This window comes from Anarrhichthys ocellatus, unplaced genomic scaffold (assembly GCF_004355925.1).
Source record: "Anarrhichthys ocellatus isolate YVR2014 unplaced genomic scaffold, GSC_Weel_1.0 scaffold1, whole genome shotgun sequence".
NCBI classification, from domain to species: domain Eukaryota; kingdom Metazoa; phylum Chordata; class Actinopteri; order Perciformes; family Anarhichadidae; genus Anarrhichthys; species Anarrhichthys ocellatus.
In genome coordinates this window covers 16,403,528-16,428,465 of record NW_022280031.1, presented here as the reverse complement: position 1 = coordinate 16,428,465, position 24,938 = coordinate 16,403,528, and the positions used below count along the sequence as shown (strand labels likewise).

General features: G+C 41.7%; 3 protein-coding genes across 7 annotated transcripts in view; 2 read left to right on the top strand and 1 right to left on the bottom strand.

Moving 5' to 3' along the window:
* The window catches only part of ogna (osteoglycin, paralog a), an 8,586-nt gene extending 1,040 nt beyond the window's left edge, over positions 1-7,546 (top strand). The window contains exons 2-6 of the mRNA XM_031860848.1: positions 2,357-2,420; positions 3,021-3,185; positions 4,483-4,685; positions 4,970-5,062; positions 5,493-7,546. Of these exons, the coding sequence (XP_031716708.1) occupies positions 2,357-2,420; positions 3,021-3,185; positions 4,483-4,685; positions 4,970-5,062; positions 5,493-5,663 (696 nt within the window). The 3' untranslated portion in view covers positions 5,664-7,546. The remainder of the gene's footprint in view (positions 1-2,356; positions 2,421-3,020; positions 3,186-4,482; positions 4,686-4,969; positions 5,063-5,492) is intronic.
* cenpp (centromere protein P) overlaps positions 1-18,497 on the bottom strand; it is an 87,076-nt gene extending 68,579 nt beyond the window's left edge. Inside the window, exons 1-6 of the mRNA XM_031860714.1 lie at positions 18,432-18,497; positions 17,378-17,536; positions 17,028-17,182; positions 16,590-16,678; positions 14,816-14,904; positions 9,714-9,810 (exon numbers count right to left, since the gene is read on the bottom strand). Of these exons, the coding sequence (XP_031716574.1) occupies positions 9,714-9,810; positions 14,816-14,904; positions 16,590-16,678; positions 17,028-17,182; positions 17,378-17,535 (588 nt within the window). The 5' untranslated portion in view covers position 17,536; positions 18,432-18,497. The remainder of the gene's footprint in view (positions 1-9,713; positions 9,811-14,815; positions 14,905-16,589; positions 16,679-17,027; positions 17,183-17,377; positions 17,537-18,431) is intronic.
* A 507-nt stretch (positions 18,498-19,004) lies between these two features.
* The window catches only part of nol8 (nucleolar protein 8), a 10,918-nt gene continuing 4,984 nt past the window's right edge, over positions 19,005-24,938 (top strand). For 2 of the 5 annotated variants that reach the window (XM_031853114.1, XM_031853146.1), the window contains exons 1-9: positions 19,005-19,060; positions 20,121-20,262; positions 20,364-20,426; positions 20,649-20,727; positions 21,465-21,621; positions 21,786-22,084; positions 22,414-22,709; positions 23,085-24,031; positions 24,625-24,810. In XM_031853114.1, coding sequence (XP_031708974.1) covers positions 20,142-20,262; positions 20,364-20,426; positions 20,649-20,727; positions 21,465-21,621; positions 21,786-22,084; positions 22,414-22,709; positions 23,085-24,031; positions 24,625-24,810 — 2,148 coding nt within the window. In that variant the 5' untranslated portion in view covers positions 19,005-19,060; positions 20,121-20,141. Of the gene's footprint in view, positions 19,061-19,301; positions 19,636-20,120; positions 20,263-20,363; positions 20,427-20,648; positions 20,728-21,464; positions 21,622-21,785; positions 22,085-22,413; positions 22,710-23,084; positions 24,032-24,624; positions 24,811-24,938 lie in introns of those variants that run through there. The other 3 variants (XM_031853138.1, XM_031853128.1, XM_031853120.1) reach the window with 3 other exon arrangements.

The following is a 24,938-nucleotide window of genomic DNA, read 5'->3' as shown; positions in this document are numbered from 1 at the left end:
ACACACACACACACACACACACACACACACACACACACACACACACACACACACACACACACACACACCTTGCTGTATCTGACTTGTTTTCTCACCAGACAGACCGAACCCTGAAGCAAACCACACTAGCCGTCAACTAACCACACTAACCTCTTCAAGAAATATTTGGACGAACCAAAACCAAAGGCTGGTTTGGTTTATCCTCGGGGAGAGAAAAAAAGCCACAAACTATCCTGAGCATGAGAGGGAGAGGAAAAGATATGAGTGAATGTGGCTGTGAAAATTATCCTCAAAACCTAATCTGGGACCAGCTGTTTTTCATACAAGACCGTCAGTGCCAGACCTTTAAGAGACAGACCTCATAACCTCTTCTGCTGCTACAATTAAACCACAAGCTTCATTCAGGCTAACGGTACACAGTGTGGAAAGTTCTGTTTCTTCCCTTTGAGTGGTTTGAGATCCACTCAGTTAGTCCCCCTTGGTGATGGATGACAAACTGCAAGCATCAACAAGCATCAGACCCATGGTGGTGCAGGGTTCTTTCATTAGCAGCTAGTTTACTGGTGGCAGATTAGTTTAATCTCTGGCTGAATGTTTACAAAGATGCTTTGGTTGCAACCCCACAGGTAAGCCCTCAGATTCACGAGCATCAGTGTTGAGTAGCTTATTGCTGATGCATTCACCCAGCCACCACCAGTTAAAAGATGTGAAGCCAAACATCCTCAGGCTGGTGGATGTAACTGAAGGGTCTCAGGAGGCTCTAAAGGCTCTTAGGGTTAGAGGCTAAGAATGCACAAAACCTTAAAACCAACCTGATTGTCATTGGCTACTACATGTCAGCACTTTTGAAAATATGTAATGACCAGATATGGTTACCTATGGTTACCTATCCACAAGAGATGAAGATCAGGAAGAACAGTGTCGATTGAAATCAACAAGTCATCGAGACAAAAGAAAAAAATGTCTTCAACACTGCGGTTCACCAATAACAGTGGTGGTCAGCTGTGGAATATAAAGCTCTGCCAGCCTTGTAACCAGAGTGAGTTTGTTGATACTGAATGGAGTCTGTGTTCAGACCGACAGCAGAATTGTGCCACAAATCACAGCCTCCTCCTTCATATCGATCAGACTGCTGTGATGACACAACAGCGGGATGGATGCAGAGGCTGTGGCCAAAGCAACGCAGCACAAATGTTGAACCCGACTAAACTTCTATGAAATTATTATCCAACAACGTGCTGCATTGGCCAATCAAATAGAGCCAAGCACACATTCCTGGTCGATGACTTTGTAACATGAACGGTGCAATTTCACTGATAATCTGGAGATTGTGTAAACAGAGGATAAAGTTATTATCGCCGTGATAACTTGCCAGAGTTAAAACATTCTGCTATACAGTATTTTGGTGTTGATAAACCTTAAAACTCATTGATCCGTTACTGAAGCTGGACGTTTTTTTAAATCATATTTCATCTTTTCCAACCACTTCCACTTGTAGCGACACTACTCCACTAACACACAGTGGTGTTTACAGTCTGAATGCCCACTTAGCCTGAATTTATTAGACCCAATACTGTCGCTAACAGACTAAAGTTCTTGTTGTCCAATGATTAACATCACACGTTCAATTATCACCTTCAATGTTTACAATTCATCGTTAACAAGACTTATTGAAGACCATCTTGTGAGAGAATCACACCAGCAACAACGCCTTTAACCACTTCTTACCCTCCCCCTTGCTCAGACCACCCCCATCTCAAACTCAGCCTGTATTTAGATCTCAACTACACACCTGTAAAGTTCCATGACTGCATCTTGCACCATTGTGTCACCACCACGGTAATAAAATCTGTTAGACAGACAGACATATAAACACCCGGCAAAGTACTCAAAACCACTTCTGAGATAATGGTGCCTCCAGGACCCGCTTTGGTATTGTTCATAAGGTGAAAACAATACCAGCCATACGCTGTCCCGGCTGGTAAATATTGCCAATCAATATCAATGTGTAAACTGTATTTTCCAAATCAAACAGTGGGTTTACATGACAGTCTAAACTGTCATGTAAGTGCCTTTAAATTGTATTCAGTTCAGGCCCAAAATCAAACAAACCAAAACCTGACCCCCTTGTTTAACTGCACTGGTTGAGTTATTTCACCTCTTCCATGCTTGTGTTATCAAAGAGACTCCATGCTGAAGCTAAGCACAAGACAGTACAGATATTTGAGATTTCAACCCAAAACTTGTAATGTGTTGGCATATTTCCAAACCTGACCTGCTAACCCTGGCAGTGTCAATGTTTCGCTCTCTCAAATGATTTGTCCGCTGTATGAAGAGGCCGTGTTTTCTCTTGCAGAGGGCGCTGCCTCTTGCTGATGAACCTGATGACGGCCCAATCGACCAGGGAGGAGACGCCTCTGGTAAGAGAAACTCATGTTTACCTTGTGTACAGACAAGAACATCCAATTTAATTGATAGGGGGAGTTGAAAACTGCTTTTGAGATGCTTTGAGTCAGTCTGTTAATGGTTTGAAGGTCTGGGAAAGACACTCAACAAAGAAGCATTGTTCTCAGAACAAGTTAAACAAGGTTGTGTTTGTTGGAAAACAGCAAATACAATAGCTTGGTGGGTTCACATTATCTATCTAAAAAGACCACATCTGTAGGATTTGGGCAACTCATAACCTGCCTTGATACCTGTTCCTTTAGGTTCTGAAAGGAACTAGAATAAGTTCGGGTAAGAGGGTCAAATTATATGTTATGAAATTGTTTATATAAAAGGTAATCATCCTAGTTATAATCATGTATCTACACATAATGTCTCTGGGATCGTGGAACAGCGAGGAGTAATCTATCAGAGCGTCTGAGGGGTCTGAAAGTAGACCAGGAACTGAGGAGATTCCAGATGTTAGATGCAGCCCTGGTCTGAATCACATTGAGCTGGATTAACGTAGAAGTGCTGCGACTACAGCGAATTCTGAAGAAGGCTTGATTTTTGTGTTGTGCCTTTGTGTGTTGCAGACCTGCCCACCTGCCTGCTGTGTGTGTGTCTGACTGGTTCAGTGTACTGTGAAGAGGTCAGTCCAGACATGACCAGCGTCCCCACCTTGCCTAAAGAGACGGCGTACCTGTATGCCCGCTTCAACAAGATCAAGAAGATCAGCACCAAAGATTTTGAGGGCATTGGTGAGTCTGGAAACTGTCTCCATCACAAGCTGTTTGATTGTCCAGCCGTGCTGTCAGAACCTGAAAGCAAATGGTTCGTCTATCTTTGTCTAGGTTTTTGATTCAATATTTCTTGATTGAAATATTATACGTCTCAAATGGTAATATTTACAGAAATCCCTTGTAGCATGTGTCATCTGGGTTATCTCAGCTTCGTCTTGGAGAGTACCAATTCATAACAGGTAGCCGGCTTTATACACTGGAGGTGTGGAGTTTGAAAGATGTGGGTGTTTACTAACGATTATGGAAAATGTAGGATGCAGTCTTTTTAAAACTTTACCCAAACGTAAAAGTTAGGATATCTTGGCTTCTGCTGCACAGATTTTGTTTTTGAAAAATCTGTCTCTAGATAATTTCCAAACTTTATGGAAAAGTAAATCACTGCGGTGCCCCTTTAAGGAGGAATAGCTACGTGTCGTCAGCGTAGCGACGTAAGATGTATTGTAATAAACGGAGTAAAGCTAACAGACACATTTTAAGCTGCATTTGTCTTCTAAAATAACAGAACGAGGTGACTCTGACTTTGCCGTCAGAGCTCACCAAATGCTGTCTACAAGGACACAGTGACACCTGTTCACATATATCATATATCAAAAGTCATTCATGAGCAGTGAGCTGACAGAAAGGCCACATATTTAATGAGTGAGGAAATTGTTTGAAGTTGTCTAGTAACTAAATTAATAATGAAAAGAGTTGAATCCCGATTGGTCATAACAATCATATCATACATTAACTTCCCGGTTATTATTGTAAGCAGCACGTCACCATTTTGGTAAAAAGGAAAACCTCAGACCTCAGAGATCTCTGGATTGATAACAAAGCAGGAATACTAGTTCATAAAACAATTTTTAAGGATGCCCCTCTCAATAGGGTCTTGGTCGAACGATTTAGCTGGTTATTTGGTTGCATGTCTATGTGTTTTAAAGAAAACTACAATGTAAGACATCTTTGTGCTGGACAATGGTCTGCAGAGGGACAATAATACTCAAGGAAGATTTGGATGGATATCTGTTCCAGCTTTGTTCACCCGAAGAATGCTCAAACCTGCAAGTGCTGTAATTAGTGACCACCCGTTGTCAGTGTACGCCGTATTTTTATCTGCGACCAGCAGCTCTACAGCTCGTCGCCCGGTTAACTTCCCACCCTTTTGAAATGGAACTGAAATGCATAACCAGTCAGAAACATTGTCAACAAAAGAAAGTGAGACGGCTAAAATGGCTACAACTGCATTAAGAGATTGTTTTACATTCATCAACAGTGACTCTGAAGCGGATTGACCTGACAGGGAACATGATCTCAGAGATTGAAGACGGGGCGTTCTCTAAGCTGACCCTGCTGGAGGAATTGACTCTGGCTGAGAACAAACTGGTCAAACTTCCTATGCTTCCTGCCAAACTGAAATCTTTCAACGCTAACTATAACCTCCTCCAAACCAAGGGTGTCAAAGCAAACACCTTTAAGGTAAACATCATCAACTCTCTCAACTTTTTCAGTTAGGAATATACCAATTATTACTGATGCGAGTGAAGATGAAGGTGGGCCGTCCACATCCTGTGCTGTGTCATGTGAATCTCTTCTCTCACGGCTTTGCTATTCCTCAAGTATATCTGGTTTTGAGCCAGGCATGCTGAAAGTATAATATGTATAAATACACTTTTTCACCTCCCACACAGGGATAGGACAACTCATAACAAATCAACTGAATCTACAGGGTTTCCAATGGTGTGAATTTGTTTCCCCAACAGAAAATGACCACGCTGGCCAACCTGTACCTGGCTGACAACCAGCTGGAAGCTGTTCCACACATCCCAGACAATGTCCGGATCTTACATCTACAGGTTTGAATCTTACTAAAATATACACAAATTACATTTACAGTCATTTAGCAGACGCTTTTATCCAAAGCGACTTACAATTCAGTATCTATCTATACACCGTAGGCACAGCTACAGAAGCAATTTGGGGTGTCTTGCTCAAAGACACATTGACATGCGACTAGTGGAGGCGGAGCCGGGGATCGAACTGCCGATCCTCTGATTGAAGGACGGCCCTGCTCTCCGCTTAGCCAAGTCAACCTAGAAATACATTGACTTCAGAAATGTCTGGCCCTCTTCTTACTATACAAGTTGTTGTGTTCTAGATTTAATTGAAAATTGATGACATTCATGTATTTTTTGCTAGAACGTAGTGAGTGAGACTAATCGATATTGACTCTACCAGCTAAGATTCCCTCTGTTACCGGCTTGACATCGTTTCTATTCGTTTCAGAACAACAACATCACTGAGGTCACCGTAAACACCTTCTGCAGGGCCAATGACACCTACTACCTACGACCTAGCCTCAGCGATGTCCGTATGGACGGAAACCCCGTGGTGCTGTCCAAGTACCCCGACAGCTTCACCTGTATGAAGGTACTGCCTGTCGGACGGTATCGCTGACGAGGCAGACATTTTACTGTAGCCCCTTTGTTGCTGATGGAGCAGCTTTCCCACAACAAAGTGCGAGGGGGATACCTTGACGTTCTGGATTTTGGGGTGCTGGTCCCATGGCGGGGATAAAAGTGTCAATGTTTTTACTTCAGCAAATCTACAAACAGTTTGTGACATTGTCAGGTCGAAATCAAACCATTCACTGCACTGAAGGTGTAGAATTGAGGGAGTTTCTCTACTCTGGTCTTTTTCAGTTCTACTGATTGGTGAGGAGTTCCAGCCATTTAACCGTTTGGCAGGAAGTTGCACACGAGTTGTTAAGAGCTACAGTCACATGAATTAGTTCAAAATCACCTGAGAAACGGCGTGAAGACCTCAATATGCTTCAAACAAACTGGTTTGTCTGATCTCGTCAAAAATCTGCTTTTCTACTCGTTATGCATTTCCTCACTAGAAGGCAGGATGTAGTCATAGCCTCCTTTTTGCTGTGTCCTCAGAATCATGACGTAGTCTTGACACGTTAAATCGTACAAGTGGGGAAAACAACACACACTTACAGACACATTTCACCAAGAAAAGTGATGAAAGAGATTGAGAAAGAATTTACACCACACCTACTTCCACACCGCCACACACCTGGCAACTACAGCATAAAGTGTGTCCAATGCAGCCTTTGACTCCCCCGTTGCAGTGAGGGCGTCAGATGCTGTTAATAACTTGGACAAGCACCTCGTTTGAAGCATAATGAAGCCTTGACAATGGATCTGTAAATGATTAATAACCGAAAAAAGATTGAGGCCACCTGCTCAGAAAACACCTCAGATGATGTGCCTTCTGAACGTCCTTTCAACTGGTGGTGTGGAACTGATGTGACCCTTCAAATGAGTGGGAGGAGTCAACACCTCTACAACCAGAGTCCAATGTATAGTTTCATTTTGACCTGACACTGTACGACCTACATGAATGAGACTAAACAAACTGCTGGTGACTTTGAACCAACACACACACACACACACACGCACGCACACTAGTAACTACCTGTATTTTAAAAAACAAACTTTTTGTTAAACAAATTTTAAAATAGACATTTTTTAACAGTTTCATTTGGAGAGACGTCTGTGAAAGAACACATGGCTGAAGTGCAGTTTTTGATCACGTGTATTAATGTTGTTGCATGCTTCATTTGGCCACCACTGAATGGAAATGTTGAAATGTCACCATTTTAGATGTTTTTGGATAAATCACATTCCAATATTAGATTTTTGTAGTTAACATTTGAGTCTTGGAGACAGTAAGATATTGCAGTATCTTTTTAAACCTCGTCACATGACAGTCAGACGTTTCTGAAGTGGCACTTAAAGGAAGTTGTCTGTGAGCGTAGTTATTATTTCTCATACATCATATGTTGCTTTGAGACTATAGATCCCAGCTGACTTAGACAGCTGACACACACTAGATTGTCCTGACATACAAAGACAGTCTGTATATACTTTTCTCTCAGAAAATGACTAAAATGAACACAACCCTCTGGGTTTTGCTCGGCTATTGTGTGAATTTATTTCACTTTTAATTACTCCATTAAAAGGCCTCTCTATAAAGGTCAATGGCCATGTAGACTTGTTCATCTGCAGGCTTTCTTAAGTGTTTTGTGACTTAGCTTCACTTTGTTTTTTAATTTATAGACTCCGGGTTGAAGTGAACTGGGAAACAATGTATCTATGAACTATAGTAATGTGAAAGTTACTCCTTTGTATTTTGTCTGCTTTTAAAATGTCTCGCTTGTGTCCCTTACTCTTCCCCTCCAGTAATAAAGATTACTTATAAATTATTACTGATGTGAATAAGACAGTCGTGTACAGGAAGAGGTGTATGTGACATGGATATTAATAAAGTCAAACTTTTTAAATTAAAATGCGTTTGGAATTATTGTTGGAGGCTGCTTCACATATTTATACATATATTTAGCAATAGAAAAGTGAGTTTTTGTCAGTGGTTATGAGAGTCCTGTTGTAGTTTAGCTTCAGATTCCACCTGTTGATAGCACCACTACAAAAGTAAATAGAGATTTCATACGTGATCAGGACATTTCGAGCTACAATAGTGACTGTAACTAGCCGAAGGTTAGCAGTGAAGATGTCTTTCTGCGGTTTCTGAAACTTTTTTTTACCCTCTTCAAAGTCATCTTCACTGTGAACAATCTCCACCAATCATTAGAAACTTTTAGGAGAAAACCAAAGACAGTGTAAAATACTGACGTAGTCTCCGTGACGTCACCCACAGGTTTCTGAAGAGCTGTTATGAAGCTCAAGGTGGGGCGGCAGTAACTACAAAGAGGTGGATTGTCGGTGGAGCTGAGAGCAGCTAGCGACCTGGTTCGACACCAACCTGTCCCTAGAAGCAGCCATGCCCACAAATATGCCTAACTTTAAGCCTTAATATAATTTAAACAGCTGAATTATATACAAATTCACCACAGTACAGTTGTCATAAACAGGGAAATTGGCTATGGACACTGTAAAAGACTCGTTTATCTCTCTGTACCCTCTGACACCATTAGTGAGTCTGACAACTACAGGATATATACATACAGACTTGTTTGTTCTCTGTACCAGGCTGTAAATTGTACATTTCTTTCTGCTGTGAAATTGGGCATTTTAACATGGGGGTCAATGGGGATTGACTTGCTTTTGGAACCAGCCTAAAGTGGCCATTTGAGCCATTGGCTATACTGATAATGGCAGAGGCTCATGAGGACAGTTTGACAACATCTGGTTTACAGTAAGCCCTTTAATTGCAACTACAATTATATTTATACGTTAAATCAGCAAATATGGAAAGATGTTGAATATTTTAAACCGTCACCTATACATACGAACCGGAACAATATAAATAGAGCTCTAGCTAACATTGGTAAGTTGTGCATTACACCATTCCCTATGGCTGACTGCAGAGTCTTGTTTGTGCATCTGTGGGCAGAGACAGTCATGTGTGAATGTGTGTGGTTTGAAACCGGTACGTAGCCACCCATCATCTGCAGTCCTGTAGTCCTACACTGACCGGCTGGTTAATGTCGTGGTCTAAGAGCAACAAACAAATGTTCAGATTCCTGGATTGCATGCGACTTCTTTGTGTTTTGTATTTTTGTTTATTTCTCAAAATACATATTTATGTCGGTGTGTCATTAAAGCGTGGAAATCAGCATACAAGGCACTGCCCACACTACAGTCGAACAGTTACAACGGGAGTTACAGTTTTCCACAATAACGCTGAAGAAAATGCAACCGAAGCAAAATAAGAGTTTGGAGCACACGGGCCATTATGGAAAATGTGGGTTAATCCTCCTTCAGCACCGCCAACTTGGCAGAACTTTACATTCTCAGAGTAAACAGGAGAAACAGTTCCATATTGCTTCAGCAGTTTGATTTACTATTTGACATTTTGCTGCTACTTCTTCAATAAAGTCCCATCCTGATGTTTACCATGCCCACACTAATCCACACTACGCCATTGACCTGCAGTTTTCTACTCTGTCGGCCTGAATCTAAGCACTTTGCAGACAAAACTGACATTTTTGGAGGCGTCTTCATGACTGTTTTGAAATAGAAAACATGATGTCAGTACCTTCTAGACAACAAAGAGAAACCCTGTCCCTCTGGACTGACCCTCTGGCCTCTACGCTGGACAAGACAACGAGGCTCCTCCACTGATGGATGAGGGTGAAACCCAGCAGGACTCAACCAGAGGTTTAAGATTAAATCCAACATAAAGTTCCCATTTTATGTCCGTCTGATCCTGATTGATGGACCATCTGGTCTCAAAGAATTATGGATGGACTCATCTTCTCCCCCATAAATGATGCAGGGATGTCCAAAATGACTCATATAGAAAGAAAACTAAAGAAAAACTGCCAAGCTGGCAGAGTCCTCCACACTCATTATGAGGCGCTAATTATTTATCACGTGTTAACAACACACAGACGCACAGCTAATGGAGAGCAGGTGTGTGAGGATGAGGCTGCCAGTTTGAGGTCCATTTCGGTGCAGGTGCGTCTTCACTCACCTGGAAGTGCTGGAAGGTTCTGCGCCGGTCGTCACATCGGTCTGAGAAGGTCCTGACAGTACTGAAGAACAGCAGAAGATCTCTGCTCTCCTCCACCCTGAAATGATGTTGCACACATAATGTATTAGTTCTTTATGAAGCACGTTAGCAGAGCAGCAGCTTCAGTCCTCCATCTGTGTTCAAACAGGACGTGATCAGGTACAGTGTTGAGTGTCGGTCAGGACGTTATGGATTGACTAAAACTGAAATATATCTGCTTACATTTCTATTTGCAATAAAAACAATGTACAGTTGCAGTTTGTGGGACTGGTTTAGTTTCGCAGGTACTATATTTGGTCATTAAAAGAGGCAGTCAGTCTTCACTGAAGGGTTCAATGTTAACACCATTTGTAAATGGAATGCATTTAATTGCGCCTTTCTACCTTACCGAGCACAGCGCTTTACATTCTCTCATTCACACACCAGTGATGGCAGGCAGCCACCATGCAAGGTACTGGCCTGCCCATCGGGTTCAGCGTCTTGCACAAAGGCACTTCGACATACAGACAGGATGAGCCGGGGCTCAAACCTATAGTATCTCAAAATACACAGTAAATCAAGCATTTACCCATCCTCCAAAAACTGCAAAATGTAAGTTTTAAAAAAAAAGGTGCATCCCAATACTCCGTATGCTTCATATCACAATGGTAAAGTAAAAAAATAATCTGTGTTTTGGTCTGGTTCGCTTTGTTTGAGTGAGCCTGGGACATTCTGTTACAGGCTTTCCAGAGTTTTCCATGGGGGCCCAAGGCTAGACGGCAGCCGGGTGAAGTTTCCAGATGACTGTTATTCCACAAAGAGCTGATGGAAACATGGCAGCACGCTCCCATATAGTGGAGCACTACCAAAAAACACAAAGAGAGAGGGACGGAGAGAGAGATACCGATTGATCCCTTGTTTGATGTTGTTTGGAACTCATTTGGGCTCTGATTGATGCCCATCTGATTACATCTTCAGTGTGGATCCAATTAAACCATACTGGTAACAAAAACCTTATCATGCAGCGACTCTAATGAGATGTGAGGACTTGGAAAGCTTTAGTGGCTTCAGTTCATCATCCCAGAGATGAAGTAAGATTTGTTTGCAGCAAACAGCGGAAAAAAGATCAAATTAAACAAGAAACACTTGGACTAAAATCTTTTGGATGCTCCGTTTTAGACATATTTTGGTTGGTAGAAAAATAAATACTGATGTCCTACAGACATTAAGGCTGTCACTTCAGAATATAGTTTTTGCATCATTTGGTTGAAGAAACTCAAACACAACCCATGTAGCTTACTCCTGATATATGTTGTAGGATTTATGCTCCGATCACTTGAGGTGCCTCATTGAATGATGAACCAATAACAGTCTCAGATTGATCTGTTTAAGAGCTTTGTGTTAGTGAAAATTGGTATGCAAGAGATCAGAGTAACAGTGCATTTTAGGAATGCTCCTGCTGCAGTATGGAAGTTAACATTGTTACTACACAGCAAAACTAGTTTAGTTACACCGTCTGGAAGATCTGCATGTATACTGTAAGGATCTGTGTCTTTATAGCAACGACAGTCTTAGAAGTAAACCACCTGCTGCTGCCCTGACCGCAGCCCAGTCTGGCTTCACACTATCAGCCTTGGACCAGGAAACACAAACAGCCTGGATCAGCAGGCTGGGGGGTCAGACCGGTTCGTGACTTAGTCAGCTTGGATCCCCAGATGACAAGAGCAGGAATGTGTTTTCATGGCAGAGCTTCAGGAGGATGTTTGACATAATCCAGTCTGCCTTGAGTCCGTTAGGTCCATCCCACAATGCACTGCTTCAACAGTGTTTCCACATCGCAGTCACTTGCCCACTGCTGGGCTACAAGAGTTCTCAACTGTACTGCTAATAAACAGCTGGATGAAAGTAAGAAAACGGCCACACTCCGTGTTCAGCTAAACTGTTTGGTAATGCAGCCGAAGTCTCCATTTAGCTCTTCTCATTCACACATTTTTGGTTTCTGTTGTCGTATGAAACAGTGTTTCAATTGCAGCTCATAAACCCGTTAACCAGGCAGTGATCGTTATTATATGATCCCGACGTCGTCTGTTTTCTTCAGTATAACAACGTGTGACAACAGTGATTGTGACTGTGAGGACAGCCAAGCAGCCAGCAGGTGGCCACACAGCAGCACTGTTGTGTGACTCTGACAGAAGACTTTTACTTCACAGTCTGTGTGGTCACGGTGTTACTTTGAATACTAACAAAGTTAAGGAACCACTTCAGGGGGGACGAGAGGACAGATGTGGAAACACGTGTCTGCTGAATGATAATAATAACCAATAAAAATCAGTGTCAGTGTGTTTATCTTGAACAATTCAGACCAGCCTGATTTAACAGAGATTATCGGTCTCATTTGGACGGTAGAACTACGACTCTCTCCCTCTCAGACTCTGAGAAAGCAGCAGTTTGTCAGAATCATTATCTCCAGTATTTTTCCATCTGCTTTTTTTGCCAGATTCTGACGACTGGACCATACAATCCAGATGTGGTTTGGCTTCAGATATAGAGCAAATCAGATTTCTGCTCTTGTGGTGCAGATCAACTGTACAGAACAGACGCTTTCTGGCAGACTGTGTGTTATCGGGACAGAAAACGCACCTGAGCAATTAAACAGATTTACTGTGGTGGTTAAAATGACTCAAATAGCTCTGTTGGAGGCTGTTAAAAATATAGATAATCTGCAGCGGATCACGAGCAGACCTCCACATGAGCTCAGCTCACCAGCTGGTACACTTATTTTCTGTTCATAAACAACGATGGAAGTGGGGCAGACATATTGTTCTGTGCGGCCCTGAAGGAGCAGAGTAATGGGAGGTGGCTCTGCCCACTCCCAGATGACAGTATTGGGAGCAGGTGTTGGGAAGTCACACACCTGGAGCTGATCTCCTCCTCATGGGAGAATGAAGGACAAACACTGAGTTCACTGTGGGTGGTGCAAGTTGAGGAGGTCTCAGTCGATTTTGCCCAAAAATCGAAAGGGGTGAACTTTTGTTGTAGGTTGAACCGGTAAATTGGCTCGCGGAGCGACTAAATTAGTTTTTGGTTTTCCAGTTATATTAATAGGGCTCCTAGAAGAGCTAGATTACCGTTTTGTGATAAGACTTTAGGTAAGTGTTATTAAAAACCCTTGACAGTTGACAGTTGAAGAGGCAAAAAATATTTAAATTTATGTCTGAAGTCGCTGAAGGAGGTTTTACCTTTCACAGTAGAATGTCTGCTCACTACACAGCTTAGCTATTCAGATTAAAGATGAAACTGAGATGTAATTTGTGATCCACTAGCTTCGACCACAGTGAACACGATCCCTGCAGTGTATAAACTGCCTGGTAGAAATGAACCGGTGACTGAAGCTCCAGACCTCACTCGGTAAACCTCAACAGACCTGATTGAGCCCAGATATTTAACAGCCACCTCAGGAGAAGAACAGGTGTAACTAATACCAGTGATGGCTGTGCACCATCTGGAGGTAGGTGTGCCAGTAAGCCAGCACACCTAAATGGAATGCAGCCATTCTGAATGTAATCAGTTACATTTAGTGCCGTGAGAAAGGCGTATTGTTCGTGAGTAAAGAGACTGAGTGAGAACAGTGCATGTGGGAGTGAGGCGGTTCAGCTGTTTTCAGTTTGAGATCTTCTACTTTTAATAAATACTTGAGTTAAACTAAACAGACAGTTTCATAATAATATTAAATATGTAGAGCTGCATAAATGACAACTCACTGGCCACTGGGTTTCAGTCCAAAGACCAGTCACAACGCACCAATTAGTCCGATATCTGACTCCCACATGATGAAGTTCAGTTTAACCGACTAAATGCTCCACGAGGCCAAAAGTATGTGGCCACCTGAACATTAAAGCCACGATGCGAGACAGAGGAACATGTGGTTCCAAAACCATAGACATTATTCTGCTACAACGGCCTCCACTCTTCTGGTTTCAGGATTTGGAGACTGACTGCAGGGATTCAAGTGCATCAGTTATGTGACGTCCATCACTGACGTTAAGGTCTGGCTCACAGTTTGCAATCCAGTGTATCACAAAGGTGTTATTTCTACGATATAAAATACCTCAGCACATATCCCACATGTGAGTTTTGAGGCTTTACGCGTCTTAAAAAGGCACTAGTCCGAACACGAGCGTGACTTTAGCCGAGTAGTGACATGAATTCATACGACCGGGGTTTATTTTCTCTACTTCTGATTTACCAGGAATGAAATCAGTCTGTTAAGGTTATCGTGAAGATTTTCCTTTATTGAATGCATGTTGGGTCACTATATCGCAGAATGAGGTAACACAATAATGGTTGAGCTCATGGCTCTCTGATGAAAGCCCTTTGCAGTGTTATGAACCGGGTGTCTACGGCAACATTCCCGGTAAAAATTCATACAACGTTTGAATCTCAGAGAAGTGAGAGGCACAAACACACCTGTTATTACTGCTAATCACCGCAAAAGAAAACAAAAATGAGATCTTTGAGATTGTAACTTTAAATTGACTAGAGATGCATTTTTACACAATTCCTTTGATTGATTAATGTTGATTATAACAAGTAATCAATGATCATTAAGGTAAATACCATTACCAAGAGGTTGCTCACTCTGAAAAGGTTTGTTGTTGAAGAAAAGGTCTATTAAATGTTTTTGTTGTATGTGTTACTTGGCCACTAAAGCCGATTCTTTGTATGTGCTTCTTCTGTAATTCTTGTTTGTAAAAACTATTCCTGTGAAGTTTTGGATTTACGGGTATAATGGGGAGGGTTGGGGTGGAATCTTTTACAACTGTAATAATTTGAATGATGCAGCTGTTCCATGCATGTTATACTTTTTTTATTTCCTACGCGGCAAACATGTACGGTGGGTTTAATGGAGAACCAATAAAATTGCTAAACAAAAGAAAGTGGATTCTGATTCCAGATTAATGCGACAACTCACAGACAGAAGAAGGGTGGTTGGAGATGATGTGACATAAATACACGGGGAGGAGTGATGAGTAAGATGTTCTTTTCAGATCAGCTTCACATCAATCTGCATCATCAGTTCTTACCCAGACAGGAAACTGCTGAAGTTCTGCAGGTCGCTGGCGTCCATCACCACGTTCAGATCACTGATCGTCCGCTCACATCCTGAACCCTCCTGCAGGACAAACGCACAATCAAAGACTCAGAGTCACTTCATCAGTGCAGTGATGAATGATGACGTATTGTCAAATGAAGCCTATGTGTGTACATGATCTGAGAAGAGAAGACAGCAGAGTGAGCAGGAAGAGACAAGACATTCAGAGCTGCTGATTCATGTTGCATGTGGGTAAATTAAGTGCAGTAAAAACATAGTTGAATGAACTTTATAAGCCTCATGAAGGCAGTTTTTATTGTCGGACTGTTTCATCAGACTGCACTGGTTTTAGTTTGGCGTATCTAAAAGAGAAACACTGACAAAACAGTTTTCAGATATAAGTTGTACTAGCTCACAGTATGTTAGAATGTAAAAAGCAAGTATTAAACAAACTATAATAAAGAGTAAGAAGAGAGTGTTTGTTTACAAAAAGGACTGTTCCCCAAAAAATGTATTTTCAAAACAAGTCAAGATTTCAGAGCAGAAACAATAGAATTAATTTTAATGACACTTCTTCAATGAAACCAGCTGTTCTGCTGGTTGATCCAGTCACAATGAAAACCAGAAGACTTCTGGACCGACATGAATAATACAGAATCTCCCTACAATACAATTATAATTACTCTTGACTGTACATTTACGGTATCAGCTGATGTCAAGGGGTCATTAAAATGTGCCTCGAACAGGCCTGAAGGTAAAGCTATGTTTCGAACCTCAAACCTTTTTTGGTAAAAAAAAAAAATTAAATACTTAAAGTTGGCATCAAAGGTCGGATCAGATTCTTAAAAAAATGTATGTTTTGATCAGATAGTTCCTGATTCAAATCATGTTTCCAGTTATTTAGCGATCATGCTTGTGTTTAGACAAAAATTTAAAGAGTTTTACAGAAAAACATGTTTATATTTTTCAGAATAAGGTACAGATAAAATGATCGTTACTGAAACTTGAGCAGGATTTCACAACTCTATTTAGAGAAACGTTTTGAGAAACTTCTCTTTTACATGAACATTAAGAGGAGACATGTAAAATGTAGAATTGAGACACTTCTCTAATCTGAACTTACTTGGTAGTAGTGGCCATAAAATAAATACAATTTTTAAATGAGAGCTTTTACTTTGAAGGTGACATCTACACCTAAAATGTGATCAGTTTTTTTGTTTTTTTTATTTGCTTATTTGGTCGAGACAGTGCACAATAATAAAACATTCCTGTAAATGAGCCAGAGTTAGCCAAGAGGCTATTTTTCATCTGTAGTCCCGATTGTTGCCGTTGGCGTGACTTTACCTTGTAGCACCTCACACTGTACTTTCCCTCTGAGGCCGTTTGGTCTGATGATTTGATGACATTTAAGACCTCACAGTGATTATTTTTTATTGTTTTGCATGCCTGACAGCTGCTGCTGAGGTCTGAGTGGAGCTACTTAAATCTCAAGTGTGCCATTGACCCCTCCATCAGTGAACAACTAAACACAGGCCTCTGTCACCCTCTGCTGGCTGGACGCATCATCAGCATTAATTCTGTTGAGTGTGTTACCGGAACCTTTTTAAACGTTCCTTTTGTCCCTCTTTTCAGAGGCTAAAAAAGGCTAAAAGCTACAATCGATCAACTCCACTTGTCCGGTGCCTTGGCGAGGGGACCAATGGTGGCCACTGTGGACCAGACTCTCTGTCTCTTCAACACATTATTTAAACAATTAAATGACTCACCTTGACCTCAGACAGCTGGAACTCCACCTGGAAGACCAGTTCAGAGCAGTGACCTGATATACAGAGCTGCTGGACCAGCTTTCTGCCACCTAGTACACACAAACACACACACACGCCAGTGTAAGTACATTATTACACTACGAAGGACCCACGTTTCTTGGCCCATTACTGCGGCCAACTGTCGATCAGTGGAATAGTGTGAAACCACCAGGATGTGATTCACGCTTGGCAATGATTCAAATACATTTTTTTTTGATGTATGGCCATGATAATATTAAGCATGGGAACAAGGTACTAAACTGTATTAATGCTATAATAAATAGTATAGTCTAGTAAATGGAATAATATCCTGTGCATGTAGCTGTGCTCCTGGTTATTTTGCTGATTCATTGATTAATCATTTAGTCTATAACACATCAGAGAACACTGTGCTCTTACTGCTCTGCAGAGTCTTTGTGGTGCAGCTGTTCAGACTGATGCCATTCCTCTGTGTCTGTAGCTTGAGATCCTCCTCCAGCTCCTCCACCACCTCCTTCAGCCTGGACAGCACCGTCTCCTTCTCGTCTCCTCGTCTCTGTCCACACATACACGACCTGTGGAGACGGACAACAAACTGTTCAGTGACTCTCATGATAGCCCACGAGCCTTTGCAATGCCCAGGTTTACTTCAAAGTAGGCAGGAAGACTAGATTTTAAGATGTACATTTGTATGTGGGGGAAATGCTACAGGTTAAAACAGTGAAAGATGGTGTAAGAGAGATTTAAACATGAATAAAAACGACACTCACATGGCATCCTGCATCTGCCCTCTGAAGTCAAACGTTATGTCCTTGAGGTTGTCCTTCTGTTGGCACCGCAACGCTAAAACTTCAGCCTGAAGAAGCTCAATCTGAGCCTCCAGCACCGTCACCTCCTCCATGTTCTCTTCACTCATCTTCTCCATCATCCTGAAGGACAAACAAACATTTGGAAGTTTCAATGGGTGAAGAGAGCAGCATAAAAAAGTAGTACAGTGTGGGGAGTATTCAGATTATTTACTTATGTAGTAATACCACAGTGTATAAATACTAAGTATTAGCATCAAAATATGCTTAAAGTACCAACAGTAAAATTGCTCATTATGTAAAATGGCCCATTTTAGAAGAATCTATATCATATTACTGGATAATAATAAGTGATGAATTAATGTGTTACAAATGTTGAAGCTAGAAAAGTTGGAGCTAATTTCAACTACTTTATATGCTGCTGGGAATCTTAATCTTTAACAAAATATATAGTAATTGATGAGTTGATTTATATTCTGCATTATTAATCAGAATCTGCAAAGGAACTTAAGCTGTTAAATAAATTTGGTAGAGTAGAAAGTAGAGGAGTACAAAGTGACATAAAATGGAGACACTAAAATAAAGTAGTAGCTCATAATTGCATTTAAGTACAGTATCTTATTTACATTCCACCACAGGTCTGATGATAAGTTAAACGTGTTTAACGTTACAGTCCTGTACATATCCTTCTTATATACAGTCTCAGGTACACACAGGTGTTTTCAGTTTCTCTTGATTAGACTTCTTCTCAGGACTTTGTGGAGGTGTATCAACTAATTTGTTGACATCTTCCTGAGTTTCACGGTAGCTTTATTAAACCTGTTAAAGTGGGATAAATAAATAACACGTTTATAATTCTTATATTTGAATAAATTCCCTTCTACCTGAGAAGAGGTCTAAACAACCAGAATAACTGAAAACACTAGCGTTAATTAACTAAAATTATGCTGACTTTAACAACAAAATAAAATGCCCTTGGTGAAGTTAGACTTAACTGTCATGACTAACGTTAACTTACCGTATTCTTCTTCGTTATAGTGTCGATTTATTTGAATAAAAGTAACTTAAAAGCTCTGTATTAAACCCTTATTTCCATTAACGTTACCTGAATGATTCTCGATTCTTCTTCTCTCTGACAACCAAAACAGTTTGGAGCCTCGCGCCCTCTGGACTCTCCCACTTTCCACGTGTCGGAGGGGGGTGGGATAAACTATTTCTGAAGAAGGGTGAGACTGCGTGCCTCTATTTTGATACAAATACTGCAAATGTTTAGATATAATTAATTTAAAAGTACACTTGTTACATTTATTGTTGTATTATTGTTAATAGGTAATAAATAATAAGCTAACAAATTATGAGACACCCCCGTAACTCTAACAGCTGTGACGGTCCAGAATGATTACGGCAGTTTTGAGCAAATGGAGATTTTTTTTTTTTTAATTTCTACACGGATAACCAAGATAATTAAACATTTCCATAAATGACCGTATTGGCAACCTTTTTGCGTATTTTTATTTTTTTCTAAAGCTGAATATCACACAGCGGAACCTTTCAGCTCTGCGGAAACAAGCGCGGAAGGGAAAGTCGGCAGGATTGCATTGCAGCCCCGGACAGAGTTAAAGGGAACACCACTTGGATACATGTGAGGTAAACATTTGTTTTGTTTTTTATCTATATAAACGCAACCGATAATTTGATCGTGATAACTCTACCAGCTCTGTTATAAATTAGATTTTTTAGAGGTATTAGTTTATTTAGACTCTATGTGTAGTATGATTTTGCACGAGGACTGTCTCTGGCTGCTCACTGGCTGCTGGCTCACACTCACCTCACGTTAGCTCCACTAAACACACTGAGCTGCATGGAAACGTTGAACTCCACTAGTCGTCATTTTACTTACTTATTTTCCTCTTTATATCGTAAACTGTCCACACAGGGACTATGGTTGTGATCATGTGGATCTCTTCTTGTTTAATTTGTGTCGCTTAAAAAAAAATGAGGTCCACCTTGCTACAGCTAATGCAGTCTAACAACAGCTCTGCAATTAGCCATGACCGTTATAATGTTTTTTATGTTAAAGAGGTTTGTTAATTCAACTGTATGGTCATTTAGTAGGATATAGTTTGTGGTTTAATAATCACTTTAAAGTGTTGTATAAACCTAAAGAGTGCAGATCCCTTCGAGCTGACAGAGAGAGAAACAACCTACACTCCTGCACAAATGTTAGTGATGTTTATCAGAGCTGTCATCAGTAGGAATCAGTCCAAAAACCATAAATCAGAAGTAGACAGGTTTTTTTGCCAAGTAGGTTTTGACATAGAAGGCATTAGCCATGGTATTTTAACTGTCACAATCAAATAGTAATGTAGAATAAGAAGGGAAACCAGTACTGTAAAAGTCAAGAATAATAGATCTAAAAATATATGTAAAAAATATGTAAAGTATATCTTTTTTTAAATGTAAAGAGCTGTACTGTGTTTAAAATGAAGAGGATGGAATGTACAAAATATTGACCAAAGAATGTAATATATTCAGTTTTCACTGAGGCTGCAAATCATCAGAGTTGAGAACCTGAAGTAAAGTGAACAGTGTTTTGTTGATAAATTAAACTCAACATTGATCAATCAAACTTTTCTGACACTGTGTGTTCCTATAAAGTCAGCCCCCGTGCACGGTACCTGACCCCTTCTGTTTGTTGTCCGCACAGTGTTGTCGTGGAATCGGCGCTATGAAGCGGCTGTACATCGGCGGGTTGAGCCACTCGGTCACCCAGAAGGATCTGAAGGATCGATTTGGAAAGTTTGGAGATGTGGAGGACGTGGAGGTCCGGACCAGGAGGGACGACGACGGTGAGACGTCCAAACACTCAGACGGCCATGATGATAATTACTTTTGTTGAGATTCCTCAGTGACCATTGTGTGTGTTCTGACTCTTGTTCTTCTCCTGCAGGTGTTCCTTATAAAACCTTCAGCTACATTAACATCAACATTTCAGACGCCGACCTGAAGAAATGTAAGTGAACTGAGCCAAACATCTGAACATGTCCTTTAGTATCATTCAGCCTTCAACAGGAGAAAACACCGTCAGTGTGAGGAGATAACACTCTTCATAGATCAGGTATCTGTAAATTGATTCAAACAGGAGGATTTGTTTTGTGTTACTTTCCTTTCAGCAGAACTGACCTCAGAGCTTGTGTTGTATCGTCATGTTGACATCAGTGTGTTTCCTCTTCAGGTATGACGGTGCTGAACAAATCCAAATGGAAAGGAGGAACTCTGCAGATTGAAACAGCCAAGGAGAGTTTCCTGAACAGGTGCAGTTATGTTCACCTCACCATGAAAGTCTTCTGACTGTGGGGCAAGAGGAAGTTCACATATTTATAAATCAGGCAATTTTATTTTAAGTGGGCTGCAACTAACAATTACCCTCAGTATCGACTAATCTGAGCTTTATTTTCACAGTCGATATAAATAGTTTTTGTCTAAAAAAAGTTGTTGCCTTAATTTCCTAGAGTCCAAGGAGACCTCTTTAAAGCCTGTTTTTATCCAAACACTTGTTCAAAGTTATTCAGTTTACAATGATATAAAAAAGAAAACAGCAGTAAATTCTCACATTGGAGAAGCTGCAACCAGAGAACGGTTGTTATTTTTACTTGACAAATGATTTCTGTCTGAGATTTTGTACGCTGGTGTAAAAAAACGCATTAAGAAGGATCAGAATCAGAACCGGTTTACTGCCAAGTACGTTACACATACAAGGAATTTGGCTTGGTGATTGGTGCGTGACAATGTGCACTCACTGTTAACAATTTCAGGTTCTGATCAACACCAAACTTAGGAAAAGGGAAAAGATTTATCTTTCCAAAATAGATCAGTAGTTCTGAGGGATTCATTTAAATAGATTCCAGAGATTCTTGAGGGTAAAGTGTCTCCTTTCAGAAGCAGAGATTATATTAAATCATAGGAAAATATTCAAGCTCCCTGAACCACACACTGATGATCTATGATGATTCTTCCTGATCCCGGTGCGTTGGTGGTGTTTGTGTCTCAGACTGGCTGAGGAGCGGCAGACGGCGGAGGAGCAGCGCCTCCAGCAGCCTGAAGTGGAGGACGAGAGGCAGAAGATGCTGGACTCGCTGAGCAAAGCCGGCGTGGACAACTTCACCATGAAGGCCGCGGTGCCGGGGACCGAAGTACCGGGACACAAGGTCTAGTCATCTCCTGCTTCCTGTTTCCGTGTAGACGCTACATCCAGTAGAGCCCAAGCTAAACTTCTTCTTTGCACAATTAAGGGTAATTTTCTGTGTGTGATGTGCAGCAGCATGTGTGAGGCTGGAGGTGTTGACTGTCCTCTCGGTGCTCTGGTTTTCAGGACTGGGTCGTCAGTAAATTCGGGCGAGTTCTCCCCGTCCTGCAGCTCAAGTGTCAGAAAGGCAGCCGAGCTCGAACGGTGAACTACGACCCGTCCAAATACAGCCACAACATCCGCAAGCTGGACCGGTCCACTGTAGAGCAGCACACACCGGTCACCCAGCTCACCTGGGAGGAGCAGGGAGGAGACGATGACATCAGCAAGAAGAGGCGGGGAGAGTTCCCCCCGTACGAGCCGCCGAGACGCAAGAAGAGTCGGAAGGACGTGGTCAAATCCCACAATGCTGAAGGCGGAGCCGGGTAAAGATGTGATGGTTTTCACAGTCTTATCCATGAAAGAATATTAGATTTAATATAGAAACTGATGGATTTCTTTGGATCTATCTTTTTTGATTTATCAGCCTCAAATATGTTTTGTGTCACAGATACTGTATCCTGTATATTCAGTGTAAGAATACAGCAGAGATGAGGACTCCAGTCTGTAATTGTGATTTTTACTTAACTTAGTTTGGGTCATCTTAATCCACAACCACTGTGTTGTTATTTATAATGTGAAGTTTGGTGAAGAACACTTTATTTATTAAGTATTTCTGTATTAAGCTTAACAGTAACTTGAGGTGTTTTATCAGCAGGTCTCCTCCTCGTCGTTCTCTTCTTAGAGTTAAGACTGTTGTCTCCGTCGATCACACCGAGGCTCGTCGCTTCACCAACGGAGACCAACCACCGACGAACCACAGGCTGGCTCAGAGGAGGACGCCACGTTCCACTGACTGGGACATCGATTCAGACGAGGAAATCCACAAAATGGTGACGGCCCAGGACACCTCCCATGCTGCACTGCAGCAGCAGCAGCAGGAGGAGGAGGAGGAGGATGATCAGCTGGAAGTAGTCGGACTCGACTACTTGGTGAAGTCTGGGTGGAAAGGTAACGGACATGTTTCTGTTTTTTGAGAACTTGAATTTGTAGAGGAGCTTCTGAAAAATCTGATTCAATTATACCTCGGCAAATACAGAAAATATATGTATTGATAAATATATATATATATATATATGATATAAATAATGTGTAAAAGAATGAAGTCCCATAATAGAATGCATTGAGATAATATAAGAAACATTTTTTTAAGAATTCAAGGAAAGGTTATAATAATTTAGGTTTTTTAAGGACCAACTCGTAGTTCTATGAAAGTTTGTGAATTTATTCCCTGAACCTCAGGATGTATCTGACAAAAAACTCTTTTAAATAAGCTGTCAAAATGTGACAAACTGTGCAAAAACCAGCTCTTCTTTGGGATTCCAGGAGGTCCAGACCACAAAGACGAGAATGACTACGACTCCGGAGACACAGATGAACTATTCGCCTCCAGGAAGCCTCCTCTTCCTCCACCGCAGCAGAGATCCACTCCACAAGCTCCAGCACAGCTCTCAGGAAACGACAGGAAGAGAAAGATGAAGAAGAAGAAAAGTACAGCTGGAGAGGAAGAGGACGATTCGTCAGGTGCTGAAGAAGAGGTCGCCTCCAGGAAACCGTCTGGTGAACACAGTTCTCAGAACCAGAGTAAGAAGATGAAAGTCCTCCCTGTAGTGAGTCTCCCTTCCTCAGAATCAGATGAAGAAGATGAAGATGAGGAGGAGTTAGAATCGGCTGATTGCAGCTCAGATTCTGACTATGAAGCCATGTTCTCTAACGTCACTCGTCTGGAGATCTCCCTGGCTGATCTACAGAAGCTAGCTGGGGAATCCTCTGGACAGGAAACTAACCTCACGGCCGGCTCTTCTGAAAGACCTGCACCCAAGAAAGGCACAACGCCGGAGGAGATCCTCGCCGCCATCATGGAGGACAGCAGCGACGACGAGCAGCAGCAGAAGAAGAAGAAGAAGAAAACAAAAGCCGTCAAAGTGTCAACGCCGCTGCCCGCATTCCAGGGAACCAGAGCGCTGACCAAAGATGCTGTGAAAGCAGCACCTCCCTCTACTCCTCACAGTGAGTCCTCCTCCAGCGAGGAGGAGGAAAGAGAAAATGCTCCCCCTGCTCCTCACAGTGAGTCCTCCAGCGAAGAGGAGGAGGAGCAAAGCGAAGAAGAGGTGGAGGAGGAGAAGCAGACTCCTGTCCGGGTACCGTTAGGAGCTAAGGAGGAAGAGGAGCGTCAGAGGAAGACCAACATGAGGAGGCTGGCTGCTGTCCAGCAGAGACAGAAAGAGGCTGAAGATCACAAGAAGCTCATCCAGGGAGCTCTGTCCAACCTGGTGGGTGTTCACCTGTGAGAGGGTCTGGTTTAACCTCTGAGGGTTTAGTCCAGTCCTCTCCTCCTTAAAGGGCTGTTTGAGGGTTCAGATCTGGCCTTAAGTGGTTCAGGGTTAGCTTTTGGTTGAGGCTGTGGGGTCTGGATTGTGCCAACGGACATATTTTAGAATTTATAATGTAAATACAATATAAACTAATTGGTTAAACCTGAGCTGAATCTTTTCCTTGGATTAATATAGTTTAGGAAACAAAACAGATTAACTAAGTTTGCATCACAAACCTCTAATTGAGATCTTTGTGGGTTCGACTTCTATTAGTTTTCAATTTATTTGTTTAGCTCAAAATCACAGATTTGCCACAGAGGCCTTCACATTCTGCACAGCATAAGACCTCCTCTCTCAGATAAAGGAAAAACTCTGATTTCAAATATAAAGCCCTTTAAGTCTGACTCACTGGAGGTGGATTGTGGGTAAAAGCCTCATATTGGCTCCATATTTCGTCGATATTTTACCCTTACGAGCAATCAGTTGTTTTTCAACACATCCAGTGAATACGAAGAGAACATTAGCGCTCACACGGTATTTGTCTCCGTTAGGATGCTCCAAAGGCAGGAGCAGGGAAACACATCGTCTTTGGCTCTGATGAGGATGATGATGAAGATGATGATGAAGACGAGCAGCAGACGACCTCAGAGGTCACGACGCCAAAGAAGACGCTGTCCCAGGACGGCCAATCAGAGGACGATGCAGCAGTCAGTGAGAAGGAAAGAACCAAAGGAAAGGTGAGTGAGGAGTTTATAAATGCCTTTTTTATTTATTCATTATTATTCACCCAAAGATTTGACAAAGTGACATGAAACCTTAAATCTAGTGTGTGTGTGTGTGTGTGTGTGTGTGTGTGTGTGTGTGT